Below are 18,827 nucleotides of genomic sequence, written 5' to 3' on the forward strand. Positions count from 1 at the left end.
TGGCGCAGTGGTCAGCGCTCATGCCTCACAGTGAGAAAGTCCCGGGCTTTCTGTGTGTAGTTTGCATGTCCCCGTGACTGCCTGGATTCTCCTCAGGTCCTTCCACCTCCAAAGACCTGCACCTGGGGTAGGCTGATTGGCAACACTACAATTGGCCTTAATTTGTTTTACAGTAAACACAGCTGCCATAAATTCTATAGTTTTTTTGTAAACAAGTTAACAATATATCCGTTTTTGTCATAGTAATTTACCTTAAGCAAAAACAGTTAACTGTAAAATTAACTGAACATCAACATACCATAATGTCCTAAATATTGTGACTGTTTTTTACAGTGAATTCCTGGCATTGGTATTTTACCGTAAATCGTGAATTTTTTTTTTTTTTTTTTTTTTAAGTGTAGGATTGCAAGCTAATTATTGATCATTGATTTGTTGTTCATTATTCCCTCTTAGTAGTAGTAGTAGTAGTAGTAGTAGTAGGAGTGTCTAAGGCACAAACTGCATTCTGGTCACCTGTGATCACAATATTCTTAACTCCTGTTATTTGTTGGAGGCTAAATTGCAGAGTCTTTTAGGAATGGTTGAAAGGACAGTGTTTTATGTTGGAGACAAGAATGTTTGTTTAAGCTTCCCTCACTCCTCTTTCGTACCATCCGTCCGTAAAAGTAAGAGCGTTTTCCTTCACACTGGTCATGAGTTTAACTTAATGAATTATTGTGACCACTAGGTGTCACCAAAAAAAGAACGTATTACCAATCCCCTTTAACTAAAAGACAGCATAAGTCCATTCATGACAGTTAATACACCCCCATACCATCACAGATGCTGGCTTTTGAACTTTGCGCCTAGAACAGTCCGGATGTTTCTTTTCTTCTTTGTTTTGGAGGACACGACGTCCCCAGTTTCCAAAAACAATTTGAAATGTGGACTCGTCAGACCACAGAACACTTTTCCACTTTGCATCAGTCCATCCTAGATGAGCTTGGGCCCGGCGAAGCCGGCGGCGTTTCTGGGTGTTGTTGATAAATGGCTTAGGCGTTGCATAGTAGAGTTTTAACTTGCACTTATAGATGTAGCGACCAACTGTAGTTACTGACAGTGGTTTTCTGAAGTGTTCCTGAGCCCATGTGGTGATATCCTTTACACAGTGATGTCGGTTTTTGATGCATTACCGCCTGAGGGATCCAAGGTCACGGGCATTCAATGTTGCGTGCAGTGATTTCTCCAGATTCTCTGAACATTTTGATGATATTACAGACCGTAGATGGTGAAATCCCTAAATTCCTTGCAATAGCTCGTAGAGAAATGTTGTTCTTAAACTGTTCCACAATTTGCTCACGCATTTGTTCACAAAGTGGTGACCCTCGCCCCGTCCTTGTTCGTGAATGACTGAGTATTTCACGGGAGCTGCTTTTATACCCAATCATGGCACCCACCTGTTCCCAAATAGCCTGTTCACCTGTGGGATGTTCCAAATAAGTGTTTGATGAGCATTCCTCAACATTCTCAGTCTTTTTTGCCGCTTGTGCCAGCTTTTTTGAAACATGTTGCAGGCATCAAATTCCAAATGAGCTAATATTTGCCAACAATAACAAGGTTTTCCAGTTCGAACATTAAATATCTTGTCTTTGCAGTCCATTCAATTGAATATAAGTTGAAAAGGATTTGCAAATCATTGTATTCTGTTTTTATTTACCATTTACACAACGTGCCAACTTCACTGGTTTTGGGGTTTGTAAAAGTATGTATAATTCCTTCTGATATCATATTGCTCAATATCAGTATCAATAAAAAACTCAAAGACATTCAATGAAAATAATCATTTTATTTGCAACTAAATCATTTAAAGAATTTAAAACATTCCAGGCAAAAAAATGGCAAAAATCAAACACATCCATCAGCAGATAAAAAGTGGAGCTAAGATGGAGCCCTGCGGGACTCCTTTTTCAATACGATGATGTAAAGGACTATTGTAAAGATCATAAGCATGTTGTGTACTTATGCAAACGTTAAATGGATCGATGAAGTTTTGCAACCCCACAACCAAAACAAAGCCAGTCATAGTAAAACCTAAAAAAATGAATACCTGCACATCTTGCTTATTTCTTCCTTTCACGGCGTAGCAAATCAGAGCATCCCAAAACCAAGCAAAAGTGTCGGCAGAACAATAAGTTAAACGTGGAAGAAGTAGAAAAAAAGAGAAGGCACTCGCAATTAGCCAACACGTTTATGTACAACGGCTAAAGCTAGGTGTGGCCACAATATCAAAATATCTTTTCAACATTTACAATTTACAAGGTCGTGAATTGCGCAAAAGGAAAAATAAAGGTCGGGGTGACAAATAGGAATGGCGACGTCATTCGGGCTTTTTGTTGGAGTTAATGGCTATGGTGACGTCTTTATTGGCAGTCTCTTTCTAATGTCTTTCCTCTAATAGCGGCCTGCGCTCCAATAAACGCCGTGTCTCACTTGAACTGCCTAATTGGAAAAGTAATCAGTCAAATCAGTTCAAGGTCATTCCAAGCAGAAATGTGTTGCGACACTTATTGGGAAAGAGGGGTGTCCTAACTTTTTCCACTGAGGGCTGCACACTGGAAAATCAAAACATGCGGTTGTCATTTTTATATTTTCCATTTTCAAAACCAATACAATATATGGATTTTATTTTTTTTAACCTTTAAGGCTTGGTCTCAGTCATAAACATTTTAAAAATAAGTCAGATATTATTACTGTTTTCATTATTTAATGCTTAAATGAACTCAATCTGTGGATTAGATTTTATTTTTTTATTTATTTTATTTTTTAGTGTTGTATATCCTTTGTGTTGGAGAAAACTTAGTTTTTTATGCATACAATTTTTTTAAAAAAATATTTTCTCCCACATTTTTTAAAGTGGAATATTTGTTATGAAGTGATTTAGAGCCTTAAATATGTCAATAATTCATAGCAACATTGATTTTGATTCACTATTATTATTCACTTTTTTTTTTTTTTTTTTACTTTCAACACTGAAATTTAATTTTCAAAACCAATACAATATATAGATTTTTTTTGGATTTTTTTTTACCTTTATGGCTCCCCTCAAGTTTGGTCTCAGTCATAAAAATGTTAAAAATAATTCTGATATTACTATTGTTTTCATTATTCAATGCTTAAATGTCTAGACCAACTTCAATTTTTATTTGTATTTTTTTTTTTTTAAATTTAAGTGGTTTATGGCCTTTTTGTTGGAGAAAACTTAGTTTTTTTTTTTATGCATGAAAAAAACCCCAAAAATATGTAATATTTCCCTCTAAAAATGCTTAAAGTGGAATATTTGTTATGAAATGATTTGGAGCCTTAAATAGGTCAATAATTCACAACATTGATTTTGATTCATTATTATTTTTGAGCAACGGCAGTTTAAAATAAAATCCCACTAAAATTCTCAGGGATCCAAAACTCAGCCACTCATAAGTGTCAATTATTTTTTTTACTTTTAACACTGAAATTTTATTTTCAAAACCAATACAATATATGGATTTTATTTTATTTTTATGTCAAGTTTGGTATCAGTCAGAAAAATGTTAAAAATAAGTCAGATATTATTGTTCTCAATATTCAATGCTTAAATGTCTAGTTCAGGGGTCAGTAACCCGCAACACTTTAGCGCCGCCCTAGTGGCTCTCTGGAGCATTTTTTTTAAAAGTATTGAAAATATCATGTCTCTACGACATTCCTACTGGGAGTTAGAGGAAGTTTTGTCTGTGTTTTCTTCCTAGGGGGCGCTAGAGCGCAATTTTGAGTTTTGCGGTTTGGTTTTTGATTAGATGGCAATTTTCGTCAGTCCTGATGTGTGTGGCTAATTTGGTGAGTTTTGAAGCATGTTAAGGGGGTCAAATTACAGCTCAAAGAGGCAAAAGTGACTGTTTTTACTAAACTTTTGTTTAGAAGGGGGAATTGCCAACTTCCTGTTGATTTTTTGCTGAAGAATGTCAGTGTATGAAATCTAGGTCTAAGTCAGACCGACATAGAGGTTTTTGTTTCATGTCTCAACGACACTCCTACCGGAAGTTACAAGCAGTTTTGTCTGTGATTTTTCCTAGGGGGCGCTCGAGCGCAATTTTGAGTTTTGGGGTTGGGTTTTTTTATTAGATGGCAATTTTCGCCAGTCCTGATGTGTGTGTCAAATATGGTGAGTTTTGAAGCATGTTAAGGGGGTCAAATTACAGCTCAAAGAGGCAAAAGTGACTGTTTTTACTAAACTTTTGTTTAGAAGGGGGAATTGCCAACTTCCTGTTGATTTTTTGCTGAAGAATGTCAGTGTATGAAATCTAGGTCTAAGTCAGACCGACATAGAGGTTTTTGTTTCATGTCTCAACGACACTCCTACCGGAAGTTACAAGCAGTTTTGTCTGTGATTTTTCCTAGGGGGCGCTCGAGCGCAATTTTGAGTTTTGGGGTTGGGTTTTTTTATTAGATGGCAATTTTCGCCAGTCCTGATGTGTGTGTCAAATATGGTGAGTTTTGAAGCATGTTAAGGGGGTCAAATTACAGCTCAAGGAGGCAAAAGTGACTGTTTTTACTAAACTTTTGTTTAGAAGGGGGAATTGCCAACTTGCTGTTGATTTTTTGCTGAAGAATGTCAGTGTATGAAATCTAGGTCTAAGTCAGACCGACATAGAGGTTTTTGTTTCATGTCTCAACGACACTCCTACCGGAAGTTACAAGCAGTTTTGTCTGTGATTTTTCCTAGGGGGCGCTCGAGCGCAATTTTGAGTTTTGCGGTTTGGTTTTTGATTAGATGGCAATTTTCGTCAGTCCTGATGTGTGTGGCTAATTTGGTGAGTTTTGAAGCATGTTAAGGGGGTCAAATTACAGCTCAAAGAGGCAAAAGTGACTGTTTTTACTAAACTTTTGTTTAGAAGGGCGAAATTGCCAACTTCCTGTTGATTTTTTGCTGAAGAATGTCAGTGTATGAAATCTAGGTCTAAGTCAGACCGACATAGAGGTTTTTGTTTCATGTCTCAACGACACTCCTACCGGAAGTTACAAGCAGTTTTGTCTGTGATTTTTCCTAGGGGGCGCTCGAGCGCAATTTTGAGTTTTGGGGGTGGGTTTTTTTATTAGATGGCAATTTTCGCCAGTCCTGATGTGTGTGTCAAATATGGTGAGTTTTGAAGCATGTTAAGGGGGCCAAATTACAGCTCAAAGAGGCGGCGGTATAACAATAATAATAAAACCTTACAAATTCAATAGGGTCCTCTGTCCCAAAGGGACATTGCGGTCCCTAATAATAATAATAAAAGGCTAGAAATACAATAGGGTCCTCTGTCCCAAAGGGACATTGCGGTCCCTAATAATAATAATAAAAGGCTAGAAATACAATAGGGTCCTCTGTCCCAAAGGGACATTGCGGTTCCTAATAATAATAATAAAAGGCTAGAAATTCAATAGGGTCCTCTGTCCCAAAGGGACATTGCGGTCCCTAATAATAATAATAAAAGGCTAGAAATACAATAGGGTCCTCTGTCCCAAAGGGACATTGCGGTTCCTAATAATAATAATACAAGGCTAGAAATACAATAGGGTCCTCTGTCCCAAAGGGACATTGCGGTCCCTAATAATAATAATAAAAGGCTAGAAATACAATAGGGTCCTCTGTCCCAAAGGGACTCGGTCCCTAAAAATACATTTGCAAATGTAGAATATTGCTTTTATATTGATGGAAAATTTCTTGGAACGATAAGACGCCGTCTTCATGCCTGGTCCCTTCTGCAGTTGAGTATAAACGCACTTCAGGCCACTATTAGAGGAAATACTCTTGTGAGTGTAGAAGTATGGAATCTGAATATGATTAACATTACGTTTTTTTGTGGGCCCGCACAGGAGGAAATGAAAATCTGACCGTAGCGTAATGAGAGCCTCCTTCTGGGTTTGTTTACTTTAGCCAAGGTGGAGCGAGCATATGGAGTGGTTTAGCTCAGGTCAAAGGTCAACACGCCGACATTCCAGCCACAGCGCCGGTGACTAACAGGACAAAAAGTGACAGAAGCGATGAGGTGTTAGCGCGCCGCAGAAAGACCCCCGGGGGAAGATGTGGTTGGGGACGAGGAGGACACTCAGTAGACACTTGCTGACCTTTCCTTGCCGCCTCAGACGATCTCCACCTTGGAGTTGGGGTAGACGGCCACCACGTCGTAGCCCTCCGGGGGCTGCACGCGGGCCTTGGCGTGGGTCTCACAGTACAGATTGTCCTCGATGAAGAAGTAGCCCCTTTGCTTGAGGTTGGCGGCGCAGTCGTCGCACACGAAGCACTCGGGGTGGTACAGTTTGTCCCGCGCCTTCACGATGGTGCCCCTGCATCACACACACACACACGCACGCACACACGCACACACACACACACACACACACACACACACACACACATGACTTTTATTTCACTTGGTTTTGTTTTCTGAAAGTCCTGAGCAGATTGAACTGTCACATAAAAGTAAAGCCTGCTGGAAGTCATTTGTGTAATATTTGTGCTGCAAAACATAAAACGGGTCTTTTAAAGGATTTATAATCATAGTGAATAATGACAGCTTATATTATTATTTATTGAAACTTGTATGCCGGCATATGTATATTACATTGTTCTATTGTTGTGTTGTCTTGTGCTGATGTATTGTGTTGATGTCTTGTCTTGTGTTGTGTTCTATTGTCTTGTGACATGTCTTGTTTTCTTGTGTTGTTTTGTGTTGTGTTGTATTGATCTTGCGTTGTGTTTTCATGTCTTGTGTTGTCTTGTTTTCTTGTGTTGTATTGTCTGGTGACATGTTTTCTTGTTGTCTTGTGACGTTTTGTCTTGTGTTGTCTTGTTTTCTTGTGTTGTGTTGTGTTATCTTGTCTTGTGTTTTTGTTTTGTCTTGTTTTCTCGTGTTGTCTTGTTTTCTCGTGTTGTCACGTCATGTGTTGTGTTGTCTCGTGTTGTATTGATCTTGCGTTGTTGTGTTGTCTTGTTTTCCTGTGTTTTCATGTCTTGGGTTGTTGTGTTGTCTTGTTTTCTTGCTGTCTTGTGACATGTTGTCTTTTGTTGTATTATCTTGTGACATGTTGTCTTTTGTTGTATTATCTTGTGACATGTTGTCTTGTTTTGTCTTGTGTTGTGTGTTACTGTCTTCTTTTGTTGTCTTGCTGTGTTGTATTGTTAAGTTAAAGTTAAAGTACCAATGATTGTCACACACACACACACACTCGGTGTGGTGAAATTATTCTCTGTGACGTGTTGGTGTGTTGTCTTGTGTTGGTGTGCTGTTTTATCTTGTTGTCTTGTGTTGTTGTCTCCTGTGTTAGTGTGTCGTGTTGTCTTGTATTATATGTTGTCTTGTGTTGTTGTGTTGTTTTGTGTTGTTGTTGTGTTGTATTGTCTTGTGACGTGTTGTATTGTCTTGTTTTCTTGTGTTGTCACGTCATGTGTTGTTGTGTTGTCTTGTTTTCTTGTGTTGTGATGTGTTTTCTTGTTGTCTTGTGACGTGTTGTCTTGTTTTCTTGTGTTGTCATGTGTTGTGTTGTGTTGTGTTTGTCTTGTTTTCTTGTGTTGTGTTGTGACGTGTTGTCTTGTTTTCTTGTGTTGTCTTGTATTTTCTTGTGGCGTGTTGTGTTGTCTTGTTGTCTTGTGTTGTGACGTGTTTTCTTGTTGTCTTGTGACGTGTTGTCTTGTGTTTTCTTGTGTTGTCACATCATGTGTTGTGTTGTCTTGTGTTTGTCTTGTTTTCTTGTGTTGTCTTGTTTTTTTGTGTTGTCTTGTTTTCTTGTGTTGTCTTTTGTTGTATTGTGCGTTATGTTGTCTTGTCTTTTTGTCTTGTCTTGTTTTGTTGTCTTGCTGTGTTGTATTGTGACGTGTTGTCGTGTCTTGTGTTGGTGTGCTGTTTTGTCTTGTCGTCTTGTGTTGTTGTCTCTTGTGTTAGTGTGTTGTATTGTCTTGTGTTGTCTTGTTTTGTGTTTTCCTGTGTTGTGTTGTGTTGTGTTGTATTGTCTTGGTTTGTGTTGGTGTGTTGTTTTGACATGTGTTGTTTTCTGTTGTGTCAAGCTGGTGCATTTTGAAAAGATGAGCCTTACTATTGAACACTTTCTATCAGGCATGCTTGCTTTGTTGGCATGAAAAATGAGGCCTGTTAGCTCAAGCAAACGTGACGTCACGTGCAACAAAGGCATTGAAACATGGTCACGTTTGATTTCACGCAGACAGAATTCTGGTCAGTCCGGATTCGTCACCCATCCCTCACCATTCTTGCTTTTAACGTGTCTTATAGATTAGCGTTTATACTTTTCTTTATATTTTGGACCAGGAACATCAAATTATTTATTGCTACCTTCCTTTTGAACACTCCCTGGTTTAAGTTGAATTTTGGAATACGGACAGAAAGGGCCACAGTTGGACCCTGGAACTAGGGGTGTAACGGTACACAAAAATTTCAGTTCGGTACGTACCTCGGTTAATTTTCGGTACAGTAAGAAAACAACAAAATATACATTTTTTGGTTATTTATTTACCAAATTTGTAAACAATGGCTTTATCCTTTTAACATTGGGAACACTATAATAATTCTGCCCACTTTAATCAACATTAAACTGCCTCAAGTTGTTGCTCAGATTAAATAAAATGACAACATTTTTCTTCTACATATAAAAAGTGAAACATTAAACAGTTTCAAGTCAACTCATCATGCTTAATTTATTACAGCATTTGGGAAGCCTGTAGTTGATTTTTATTATGTAAATGTTATATTTTTTTATCAACATGTGATAGCAGGGACCCTGCCATTCAAAACTACTGCTGCATTAATAATGATTAATGTAACTATAGCTGAAAAAAATAGTACAATAGCAATAGGAGAGACTATTCATCCCTGAACACCATGATGAACACTTAATGATGCAGTTACATTATTATATCAACTATCAGAGACAGAAACTCTTCATTTAACATAATGTCCTTTTTTGCTGCTTCAACACAGAAAAAGGTGGTGTGAAATAACAGACAGACAGGGCTTTGCTGTCCGTAACACACACACACACCGCAAAATGAGCTAACGTTACGCTAAAAGCGAATTAGCCTTCACCTCGAGCCAGGACTGCGAGCGAGCTGAGCTGCCTTTTATATTCCTAGAAGGTCAACGGGCTCATAGTGATGTTACTAGTAGTTGACTGGGAGGTGTTTATTATCATTTGCACTGCTGATTGGCTGTTACCGCTCTGTTTGTAACCAATCAGATGGTTGTGTGTGTGGGACAATGCTGGGTGCTGTGTAGAGTCCTGACAGAAAGAGAGGCAGAAGGAAGCGGAGGCGGCTACTTAATATGTTCGTGTGGAAACTCGAAACCCCCGTACCGAAACGGTTCAATACAAAACACACGTACCGTTACACCCCTACCTGGAACACATTTTTTCGGATTGTGTCCGTTTCAAGATGTTGTCTGTGTGTGCATGTGCGATACTTACACGATGCCGTTACAGCAGCGTGTGCACTGGGGCAGCATCTGTAGACCAGGCATGGCGCCAGGGATCGGACTCCCCAGCTTCTGGATGGGGGATCTGACCGGAGACTTGAGGTTCCTCATCCTGTCGGTTGGCGACACGCCTAAAAAGAAGGAAAGAGGGAAGCACCCACCATGAGCATGCAGGTAACTTAATTTGCAATTACCTTTTGGGTTATTACTGACACAATAAATGAGTGTAATTAGTGTTGTCCTGATACCAATATTTTGATATTGCAAAACAAAACGCCAGATAATGTTTGCTTATAGGTGCCATTTTGCAGTCCTTATACACACACCATAGTAATACTGGTATGTTTAATGCGCCGACAATCCATCAAACGGTGCGGCTTCAAAGCCTACCAAAGTCGTACTAAAACATTTTGACAGATTTTTGAGCGCCGTGAGTAGGGATGATGTTTGATACAAAATTATCGAGTTCGAGCCCATTATCGAATTCTCTTATCGAACCGATTCCTTATCGATTCTCTTATCGAATCCAGATTGGTTGTTGTATATAGAAAAAAACACAATATTTGGTTGAACAAAAGCTCACTTTTATTTTATAAGAAAAATAAATAAATAAATAAATATTGACTGTTACCCCCCTAAAAAAATAAAAAAAATAAATATAGACTGTTGTTACCCAAAGTATATTAAGTGGGATTTTTCAGAAAAACAAATATATACAGTAACACAAATACAACCTGTCTCTGTGATCACTATAGGTGAATAGCCATGCCTTGAGGCGTTTTTTCCGGTCCATTATTTTTGCTGCTTGTGTGACATCACAGGAAATGATTTCCTGTGATGTCCCACAGGGCATTTCTTGTGGGACGGGATTCGTTCCCAGGGATTCGAATAAAGAACCAACTCTTTTTCTTTACTATAGTGGCCTCGATAACGGGAACAGGTTCTCAAAAAGGGATTCGAGTCCATGGAATCGGTTATTTTCTTATCGAACGGTTCTTTTCTTATCGAACAACCGGGAGAACCGGTTTCGAACATCATCTCTAGAGTGAGTAATGTTCTATATTTTCAATGGAACATTTAAAGTTTTGGTGCTGTTTACTGGCGCATCTCTTATGTGTGAGTGCCATCTACTGATCGCACTTATTTCACCATGTACCAAATAAAATAGCTTCGAGGTCGGTAAGCACAACCCGAATTATGCCGTACATTAACATTAGGCGCACCGGGTTATAAGACGCACTGTCGATTTTTGAGAAAATGAAAGTATTTTAAGTGCGCCTTATAGTCCGAAAGATACGGTAAGTTTTTATCCACATTTTTCACCGTACACAAAGCAGTTTTGAATGGTGGTCTTTTGTGCCTTGTGGCAGCCGTACTTCCGTGTCCGGGACCCCAAGACCCGCCTTACGTTATTCTGATTGGTTAATATTGCGTGGTGCCTTCAGTATGGTTAGATCAAGGCACAAAGGATCGATGGAATGGTCTGGAATTGGTTATCCCAGTCAGTCAATCAGAGTTAAGTCAAACTACTAAGTATTTGGCCACCCATCCGAATGATCAGAATCAGGTGTCCTAATCACTTGGCCCGGCCACAGGTGTATAAAATCAAGCACTTAGGCACTTATTTCCAGCGTGGAACTGTCATAGGATGACACCTGTGCAACAAATCCAGTCCTGAAATTTCCTCGCTCCTAAATATTCCAAAGTCAACTGTCGGCTTTATTATAAGAAAAGTGAAGAGTTTGGGAACAACAGCAACTCAGCCAGGAAGTGGTAGACCAGGTAAACTGACAGAGAGGGGTCAGCGGATGCTGAAGCGCATAGTGCAAAGACTTTCTGCACGGTCAGTTGCTACAGAGCTCCAAACTTCATGTGACCTTCCAATTAGCCCACGTACAGTACGCAAAGAGCTTCATGGAATGGGTTTCCATGGCCAAGCAGCTGCATCTAAGATATACATCAACAAGTCCAACGCAAAGCGCCAGATGCAGTGGCAACTCTCTGGAGTGATGAATCGCGCTTTTCCATCTGGCAATCTGATGGACGAGTCTGGGTTTGGAGGTTGCCTACTGCATTGTGCCGAGTGGAGGAGGAATTATGGTGTGGGGTTGTTTTTCAGGAGTTGGGCTTGGCCCCTTAGTTCCAGTGAAAAGAACGTTGAATGTCTAAAACATTTTGGACAATTGCATTCTCCCAATCTTGTGGGAACAGTTTGGAGCGGGCCCCTTCCTCTTCCAACATGACTGTGCACCAGTGCACAAAGCAAGGTCCATAAAGACATGGATGACAGAGTCTGTTGTGGATGAACTTGACTGACCTGCACAGAGTCCTGACCTGAACCCAATAGAACACCTTTGGGATGAATTACAACGGAGAGCCAGGCCTTCTCAACCAACGTCAGTGTGTGACCTCACCAATGCGCTTTTGGAAGAATGGTTGAAAATTCCTATAAACACACTCCGCAACCTTGTGGACAGCCTTCCCAGAAGAGTTGAAGCTGTAATAGCCGCAAAAGGTGGACCGACATCATATTGAACCCTATGGGTTAGGAATGGGATGGCACTTCAAGTTCATATGTGAGTCAAGGCAGGTGGCCAAATACTTTTGGCAAAATATGCAGAGTAATACCATAATAATACAATTCCAAAACCAAACCCGGCCACAATCAGAATTGTCTTGTGCTGTTGTGTTGTTTTGTGTTGTGTTGTCTTGTGCTGCTTTCTTGTGTTGTATATTCTTGCGTCTTGTTTTCTTGTGTTATTTGTAGTTTTGTTTTCTGGTGTTGTCTTGTGTTGTGTTGTATTGTCTTGTGACGTGTTTTCTTGTGTTACATTTTGTCTTGTGTTATGTGTTGTCTTGTGTTGTTGGGTTGTCTTGTGTTGTTGTGTTGTATTGTCTTGTGACGTGTTGTATTGTCTTGTTTTCTTGTGTTGTCCTGTGTTGTCACGTCATGTGTTGTGTTGTCTTGTCTTGTTTTGTCTTGTTTTCTGGTGTTGTGTTGTATTGATCGTGCATTGTGTTGTCTTGTTTTCTTGTGTTGTCATGTCTCGTGTTGTTGTGTTGTCTTGTATTGTCTTGGGACGTGTTTTCTTGTTGTCTTGTGACGTGTTGTCTTGTTTTCTTGTGTTGTCACGTCATGTGTTGTGTTATCTTGTCTTGTGTTGTTTTGTTTTGTCTTGTTTTCTTGTGTTGTCACGTCATGTATTGTGTTGTCTTGTCTTGTTTTGTCTTGTTTTCTGGTGTTGTGTTGTATTGATCGTGCATTGTGTTGTCTTGTTTTCTTGTGTTGTCATGTCTTGTGTTGTTGTGTTGTCTTGGGACGTGTTTTCTTGTTGTCTTGTGACGTGTTGTCTTGTGTTGTCTTGTTTTCTTGTGTTGTCATGTGTTGTCATGTGTTGTGTTATCTTGTCTTGTGTTGTTTTGTTTTGTCTTGTTTTCTTGTGTTGTCTTGTGACGTGTTATCTTGTGTTGTCATGTGTTGTGTTATCTTGTCGTGTGTTGTTTTGTCTTGTTTTCTTGTGTTATCTTGTCTTGTGTTGTTTTGTTTTGTCTTGTTTTCTTGTGTTATCTTGTGACGTGTTATCTTGTGTTGTCATGTGTTGTGTTGTCTTGTCTTGTTTTCTGGTGTTGTGTTGTATTGATCTTGCATTGTGTTGTCTTGTTTTCTTGTGTTGTCATGTCTTGTGTTGTTGTGTTGTCTTGTTTTCTTCTGTTGTCTTGTATTGTCTTGTGACGTGTTTTCTTGTTGTCTTGTGACGTGTTTTCTTGTTTTCTTGTGTTGTCACGTCATGAGTTGTGTTATCTTGTCTTGTGTTGTGTTGTTTTGTCTTGTTTTATTGTGTTGTCTTGTGACATGTTGTCTTGTTTTCTTGTGTTGTCACGTCATGTGTTGAGTTGTCTTGTGTTGTGTTGTTTTGTCTTGTTTTCTGGTGTTGTGTTGTATTGATCTTGCATTGTTGTGTTGTCTTGTTTTCTTGTTGTCTTGTGACGTGTTGTCTTGTGTTGTCTTGTTTTCTTGTGTTGTCACGTCATGTGTTGTGTTGTGATCTTGTCTTGTTTTCTGGTGTTGTGTTGTATTGATCTTGCGTTGTGTTGTCACGTCATGTGTTGTGTTGTCTTGTCTTGTTTTCTGGTGTTGTGTTGTATTGATCTTGCGTTGTGTTGTCTTGTTTTCTTGTGTTGTCATGTCTTGTGTTGTTGTGTTGTCTTGTTTTCTTGTGTTGTCATGTCTTGTGTTGTTGTGTTGTCTTGTTTTCTTCTGTTGTCTTGTATTGTCTTGTGACGTGTTGTCTTGTGTTGTCTTGTTTTCTTGTGTTGTCACATCATGTGTTGTTATCTTGTCTTGTGTTGTTTTGTTTTGTCTTGTTTTCTTGTGACATGTTGTCTTGTTTTCTTGTGTTGTCATGTCTTGTGTTGTTGTGTTTTCTTGTGTTGTCTTGTATTGTCTTGTGACGTGTTTTCTTGTTGTCTTGTGACGTGTTGTCTTGTTTTCCTGTGTTGTCACGTCATGTGTTGTGTTGTCTTGTGTTGTGTTGTTTTGTCTTGTTTTCCTGTGTTGTCTTGTGACATGTTGTCTTGTTTTCTTGTGTTGTCACGTCATGTGTTGTGTTGTCTTGTGTTGTGTTGTTTTGTCTTGTTTTCTGGTGTTGTGTTGTATTGATCTTGCATTGTTGTGTTGTCTTGTTTTCTTGTTGTCTTGTGACGTGTTGTCTTGTGTTGTCTTGTTTTCTTGTGTTGTCACGTCATGTGTTGTGTTGTGATCTTGTCTTGTTTTCTGGTGTTGTGTTGTATTGATCTTGCGTTGTGTTGTCACGTCATGTGTTGTGTTGTCTTGTCTTGTTTTCTGGTGTTGTGTTGTATTGATCTTGCGTTGTGTTGTCTTGTTTTCTTGTGTTGTCATGTCTTGTGTTGTTGTGTTGTCTTGTTTTCTTCTGTTGTCTTGTATTGTCTTGTGTTGTCTTGTTTTCTTGTGTTGTCACATCATGTGTTGTTATCTTGTCTTGTGTTGTTTTGTTTTGTCTTGTTTTCTTGTGTCGTCTTGTGACATGTTGTCTTGTTTTCTTGTGTTGTCATGTCTTGTGTTGTTGTGTTTTCTTGTGTTGTCTTGTATTGTCTTGTGACGTGTTTTCTTGTGACGTGTTGTCTTGTTTTCCTGTGTTGTCATGTGTTGTGTTGTCTTGTGTTGTCTTGTTTTGTCTTGTTTTCCTGTGTTGTCTTGTGACATGTTGTCTTGTTTTCTTGTGTTGTCATGTGTTGTGTTGTCTTGTGTTGTGTTGTTTTGTCTTGTTTTCTGGTGTTGTGTTGTATTGATCTTGCATTGTTGTGTTGTCTTGTTTTCCTGTTGTCTTGTGACGTGTTGTCTTGTTTTCTTGTGTTGTCACGTCATGTGTTGTGTTATCTTGTCTTGTGTTGTTTTGTCTTGTTTTCTTGTGTTGTCTTGTGACATGTTGTCTTGTTTTCTTGTGTTGTCATGTGTTGTGTTATCTTGTCTTGTGTTGTTTTGTCTTGTTTTCTGGTGTTTTGTTGTATTGATCTTGCGTTGTTATGTTGTCTTGTTTTCTTGTGTTGTCTTGTATTGTCTTGTGGCGTGTTGTGTTTTTCTTGTTTTCTTGTGTTGTCTTGTGACGTGTTGTCTTTTGTTGTATTGTCTTGTGACATGTTGTCTTGTTTTGTCTTGTGTTGTGCATTGCTGTCTTGTTTTGTTGTCTTGCTGTGTTGTATTTTTAAGTTAAAGTTAAAGTACCAATGATTGTCACACACACACACACACTGGGTGTGGTGAAATTATTGTCTGTGATGTGTTGTCGTGTCTTGTGTTGGTGTGTTGTCTTGTGTTTTATCTTGTCGTCTTGTGTTGTTGTCTTCATTCAGAATAGCAATCCACAGAGCAATTGAGAGGACACACAAACAATCCAAAAGTAGTCCAACAAAAAAGAATAATATCAACAGCAGCATCAATATTAATCAGAAGTCCAACATAGCATGATTAGAAATCCCTCACTTACAAAGTTTATTGACATTGGGGAAAAAAAGCAATACAAAAAAAGTGAATGGGGAAATATTAGCGTGAGAAATGTCAAGTGTGGCGTGAGAGTGGGTTCAATTGTGTGACTGTCACGCTCAAAGCCAGAGGATTGGCCTCTATAATAAAATAGTAATAATAATAATAATAATAACAAGAGCCATGGTTCAAAAATTGCCCGTGAACCGCATTTTGGATACGCCTGCTTTAAAAGGTTAGCTCCGGAACTCTTCCATTCCTATCCTCCAATTACCTTCCCACTTTCCTTTGTCAGACGCCTTCTCACGCGAACTTAATCTCTCTATGCGAGTGGGTGGTGGTGGTGGGGTGTTCACCATTTCACAAACTCCATGACATCCAAACCACACGGGCACGCCATGGGAAATGGACCATCAATCATCAGTCTCAGTCCACAGGCAGCGCAGCGCCATCACGCCAGGACGTCAACAACATGCGCCAGCAGCCACGTCGGTCTCCTTGGCAACGCCACGTGTACTCATGTCTGTCTGCTCCGTAGGGGCGTCCATATCACAGGGAATATTCACGCTATCAAGACGCAGGCTTTCCGCATGCACTTATGGAGACTTCTGGAAGTAAATAAGACGCCGACGGAAAACTCCTTTCGTGCTTCTGGGAAACGCACGGGGTTTATTTCAAACACGAGCCATGTTTCCACCAGGCCTCACTTGGATGGCGCTAGCTGCATCAGCTCCATAAACAGAGCGGCGTAACAACACGGCGTAGGACGCCAATGAATCCAAAAAAAGAAAACAACAATGGAGGACGGCTTTCTTCTTTCTTATGCGATCAGACTCTTGTTCGCCAATCAATACGCTGCACTGTTTCTGGCTCCGCCCCTTTCCTGGGCAGGTGGGCAGGTGCCAGAATTGGACTCAGCAAACCCTTTGAAGTCAAACAATTTTAAGGTTGAGACCTGTTGAGCTTTTTTTATGAAGCCACGCCAAAATGATACTTGGGGTGCACAAAAAAAGGATTTACAACCGAATATTCATACGGAGTCTTCATTTTGAAAAATCGATTACCCAAAAAATGTTTAATAATTTTTTAAAATGTATTTATAAGCCTGAAAACCAACATTGAATGCGGTATTTCATCAAAAAGCGACATCAGTGTGTAAAGGATATCACCACATGGACTCAGGAACACTTCAGAAAACCACTGTCAGTAACTATAGTTCGTCGCTACATCTGTAAGTGCAAGTTAAAACTCTACTATGCAAAACGAAAGCCATTTATCAACAACGCCCGGAAACACCGCCGGCTTTGCTGGGCCCCGAGCTCATCTAAGATGGACTGATGCAAAGTGGAAAAGTGTTCTGTGGTCTGACGAGTTCACATTTCAAATTGTTTTTGGAACCTATGGACATCGTCGTGTCCTCCGGACCAAAGAGGAAAAGAACCATCCGGACTCTAATAGGCGCAAAGTTCAAAAGCCAGCATCTGTGATGGTATGGGGGTGTATTAGTGCCGAAGGCATGGGTAACTTACACATCTGTGAAGGCACCATTAATGCTGAAAGGTACATACAGGTTTTGGAGCAACATATGTTGCCATCCAAGCAACATCTTTTTCATGGACGCCCCTGCTTATTTCAGCAAGACAACGCCAAGCCACATTCTGCACGTGTTACAACAGCGTGGCTTCATCGTATAAGAGTGCGGGTACTAGACTGGCCTGCCTGTAGTCCAGACCTGTCTCCCATTGAAAACGTGTGGTGCATTATGAAGCCTAAAATACGACAATTCAATATAAGTTGAAAAGGATTTGCAAACCTGTAACCTGTTTTGAAAAAGTTTCATTATATTATTATACCAAATAATATATTACGAGAATCGGTTTGAATCGAGAATACAACAAGCAAGACTAAACTTTAAAATAAACTTGATATTAAATCGAAGGAGGCAACATCACACAACATGTAATACACTTACACGCTACTACTACTATAAAGGAATAATGAACAACAAATCAATGATTGAAGCGACAAGCTTGCAATCCTACAATATTAAGTTTGTGGACAAGGAGACTACAGCCATGGAAGCACATTCAGTATCTTATATTAACTAACGCTAACACAATCCAGTTGAAAGATTAAAAAAAGCTGCTGTCACTTCCCGCAAACTGCAAGTCTGGGCTAACAAACACAGCTACGCTAATTCTACCCTAATTAGGCGCTGACATCACACGTCACTTAGCGACAGGCACCACCTTTTAAAGGCACTTACACACACACCGCTCTCATGAAACATCTCATGATTGATTGAATCATTGATGAATTGCATATGCCAGATATTTGACGTTTTTGTTTAAAGTAATGCAATAATTACATCCCCTAGTAACTAAATACATTCATTAAAGAGTAATTATGTTAGTAATGTAATTACTTTTTTGGCTAAGTAAAAATAAACTAAAATTAATTACTTTTTAAAAGTAATTTTCCAAACACTGTTCATTTGTCAGAACACAAACATAATAAACTGGACCAAAGTGCAGCTGGGAATAAATGGCTGCCATTAAAGTGGCATAGTTATTTCCAACTTTTTATACCGCTAAAAAAAGTGTGCACAAAAAATGTTCTACTTGGAGGAAACGGGGCCAAAAGGTGGTTTTCACGAGTCTTCGCCCCGTCCAATCCCAGCAGACGCTGTGGAATTCCCGTAAACAGTCGCTGGGGTTGGCTTTCGGTCCTAAAAGGCCCTCAAAGGCAACACGTGTCTCTACGGGGGCTTAGGTCTTTAAGAGAGGACCCGTCCCGTGTGCGGCTTTCAAACAAAACACAACTCTACCTGACTCCGGTCGCTAATTGGACTCATTTAAGACGCAGAAAGAGCAGACGTACTCTCTCACGCTGCTCGGACGGCTCTCGAAACATCAACAAGAGGGACTGGTAGCCTTTAAAAGGAAACAAAGTAAACATAGGGGGGTCTCCGTCTTTCAGCGGGGTCTCAACTTGTCAGTCAAGATGGACGATAACAACACTGTTTATGTTTGCACGAGTCAGTCCATTAATAATAATAATACCATGGACATGAATATACTTCAGAGAAGTCAGTGTACAGCTTGTATAGATGTACTGTCAACATTAGGAACGGGTACGAAGCCGGTACTTTTTTGGCACAGACCGAATCCTGACCGATTCACGTAAAATCTAACGGTGCACTGCAAAAACTGAACTCTAAGTAAGATTAAATATCTCAAATAAGGGTGATATTTGCTTATTTTCTGTCAAAGATAGTTCTTCTCACTAAGCAGGTTTTATGTTGAGTGTTTTACTTGTTTTAAGTGTTTTGCTCCTAAATGATCTCAGTA

General features: G+C 39.6%; 1 protein-coding gene across 2 annotated transcripts in view; it reads right to left on the reverse strand.

Moving 5' to 3' along the window:
- Nucleotides 1-2,776: 2,776 nt before the first annotated feature.
- The window catches only part of pdlim4 (PDZ and LIM domain 4), a 120,820-nt gene continuing 104,769 nt past the window's right edge, over nt 2,777-18,827 (reverse strand). Inside the window, exons 6-8 of one of the 2 annotated variants that reach the window (XM_062070102.1) lie at nt 9,469-9,607; nt 6,121-6,339; nt 2,777-6,009 (exon numbers count right to left, since the gene is read on the reverse strand). In XM_062070102.1, coding sequence (XP_061926086.1) covers nt 6,135-6,339; nt 9,469-9,607 — 344 coding nt within the window. In that variant the 3' untranslated portion in view covers nt 2,777-6,009; nt 6,121-6,134. Of the gene's footprint in view, nt 6,340-9,468; nt 9,608-18,827 lie in introns of both variants that reach the window. The other variant, XM_062070101.1, reaches the window with a different exon arrangement.

Source organism: Entelurus aequoreus, linkage group LG14, assembly GCF_033978785.1.
Source record: "Entelurus aequoreus isolate RoL-2023_Sb linkage group LG14, RoL_Eaeq_v1.1, whole genome shotgun sequence".
Lineage (NCBI taxonomy): Eukaryota > Metazoa > Chordata > Actinopteri > Syngnathiformes > Syngnathidae > Entelurus > Entelurus aequoreus.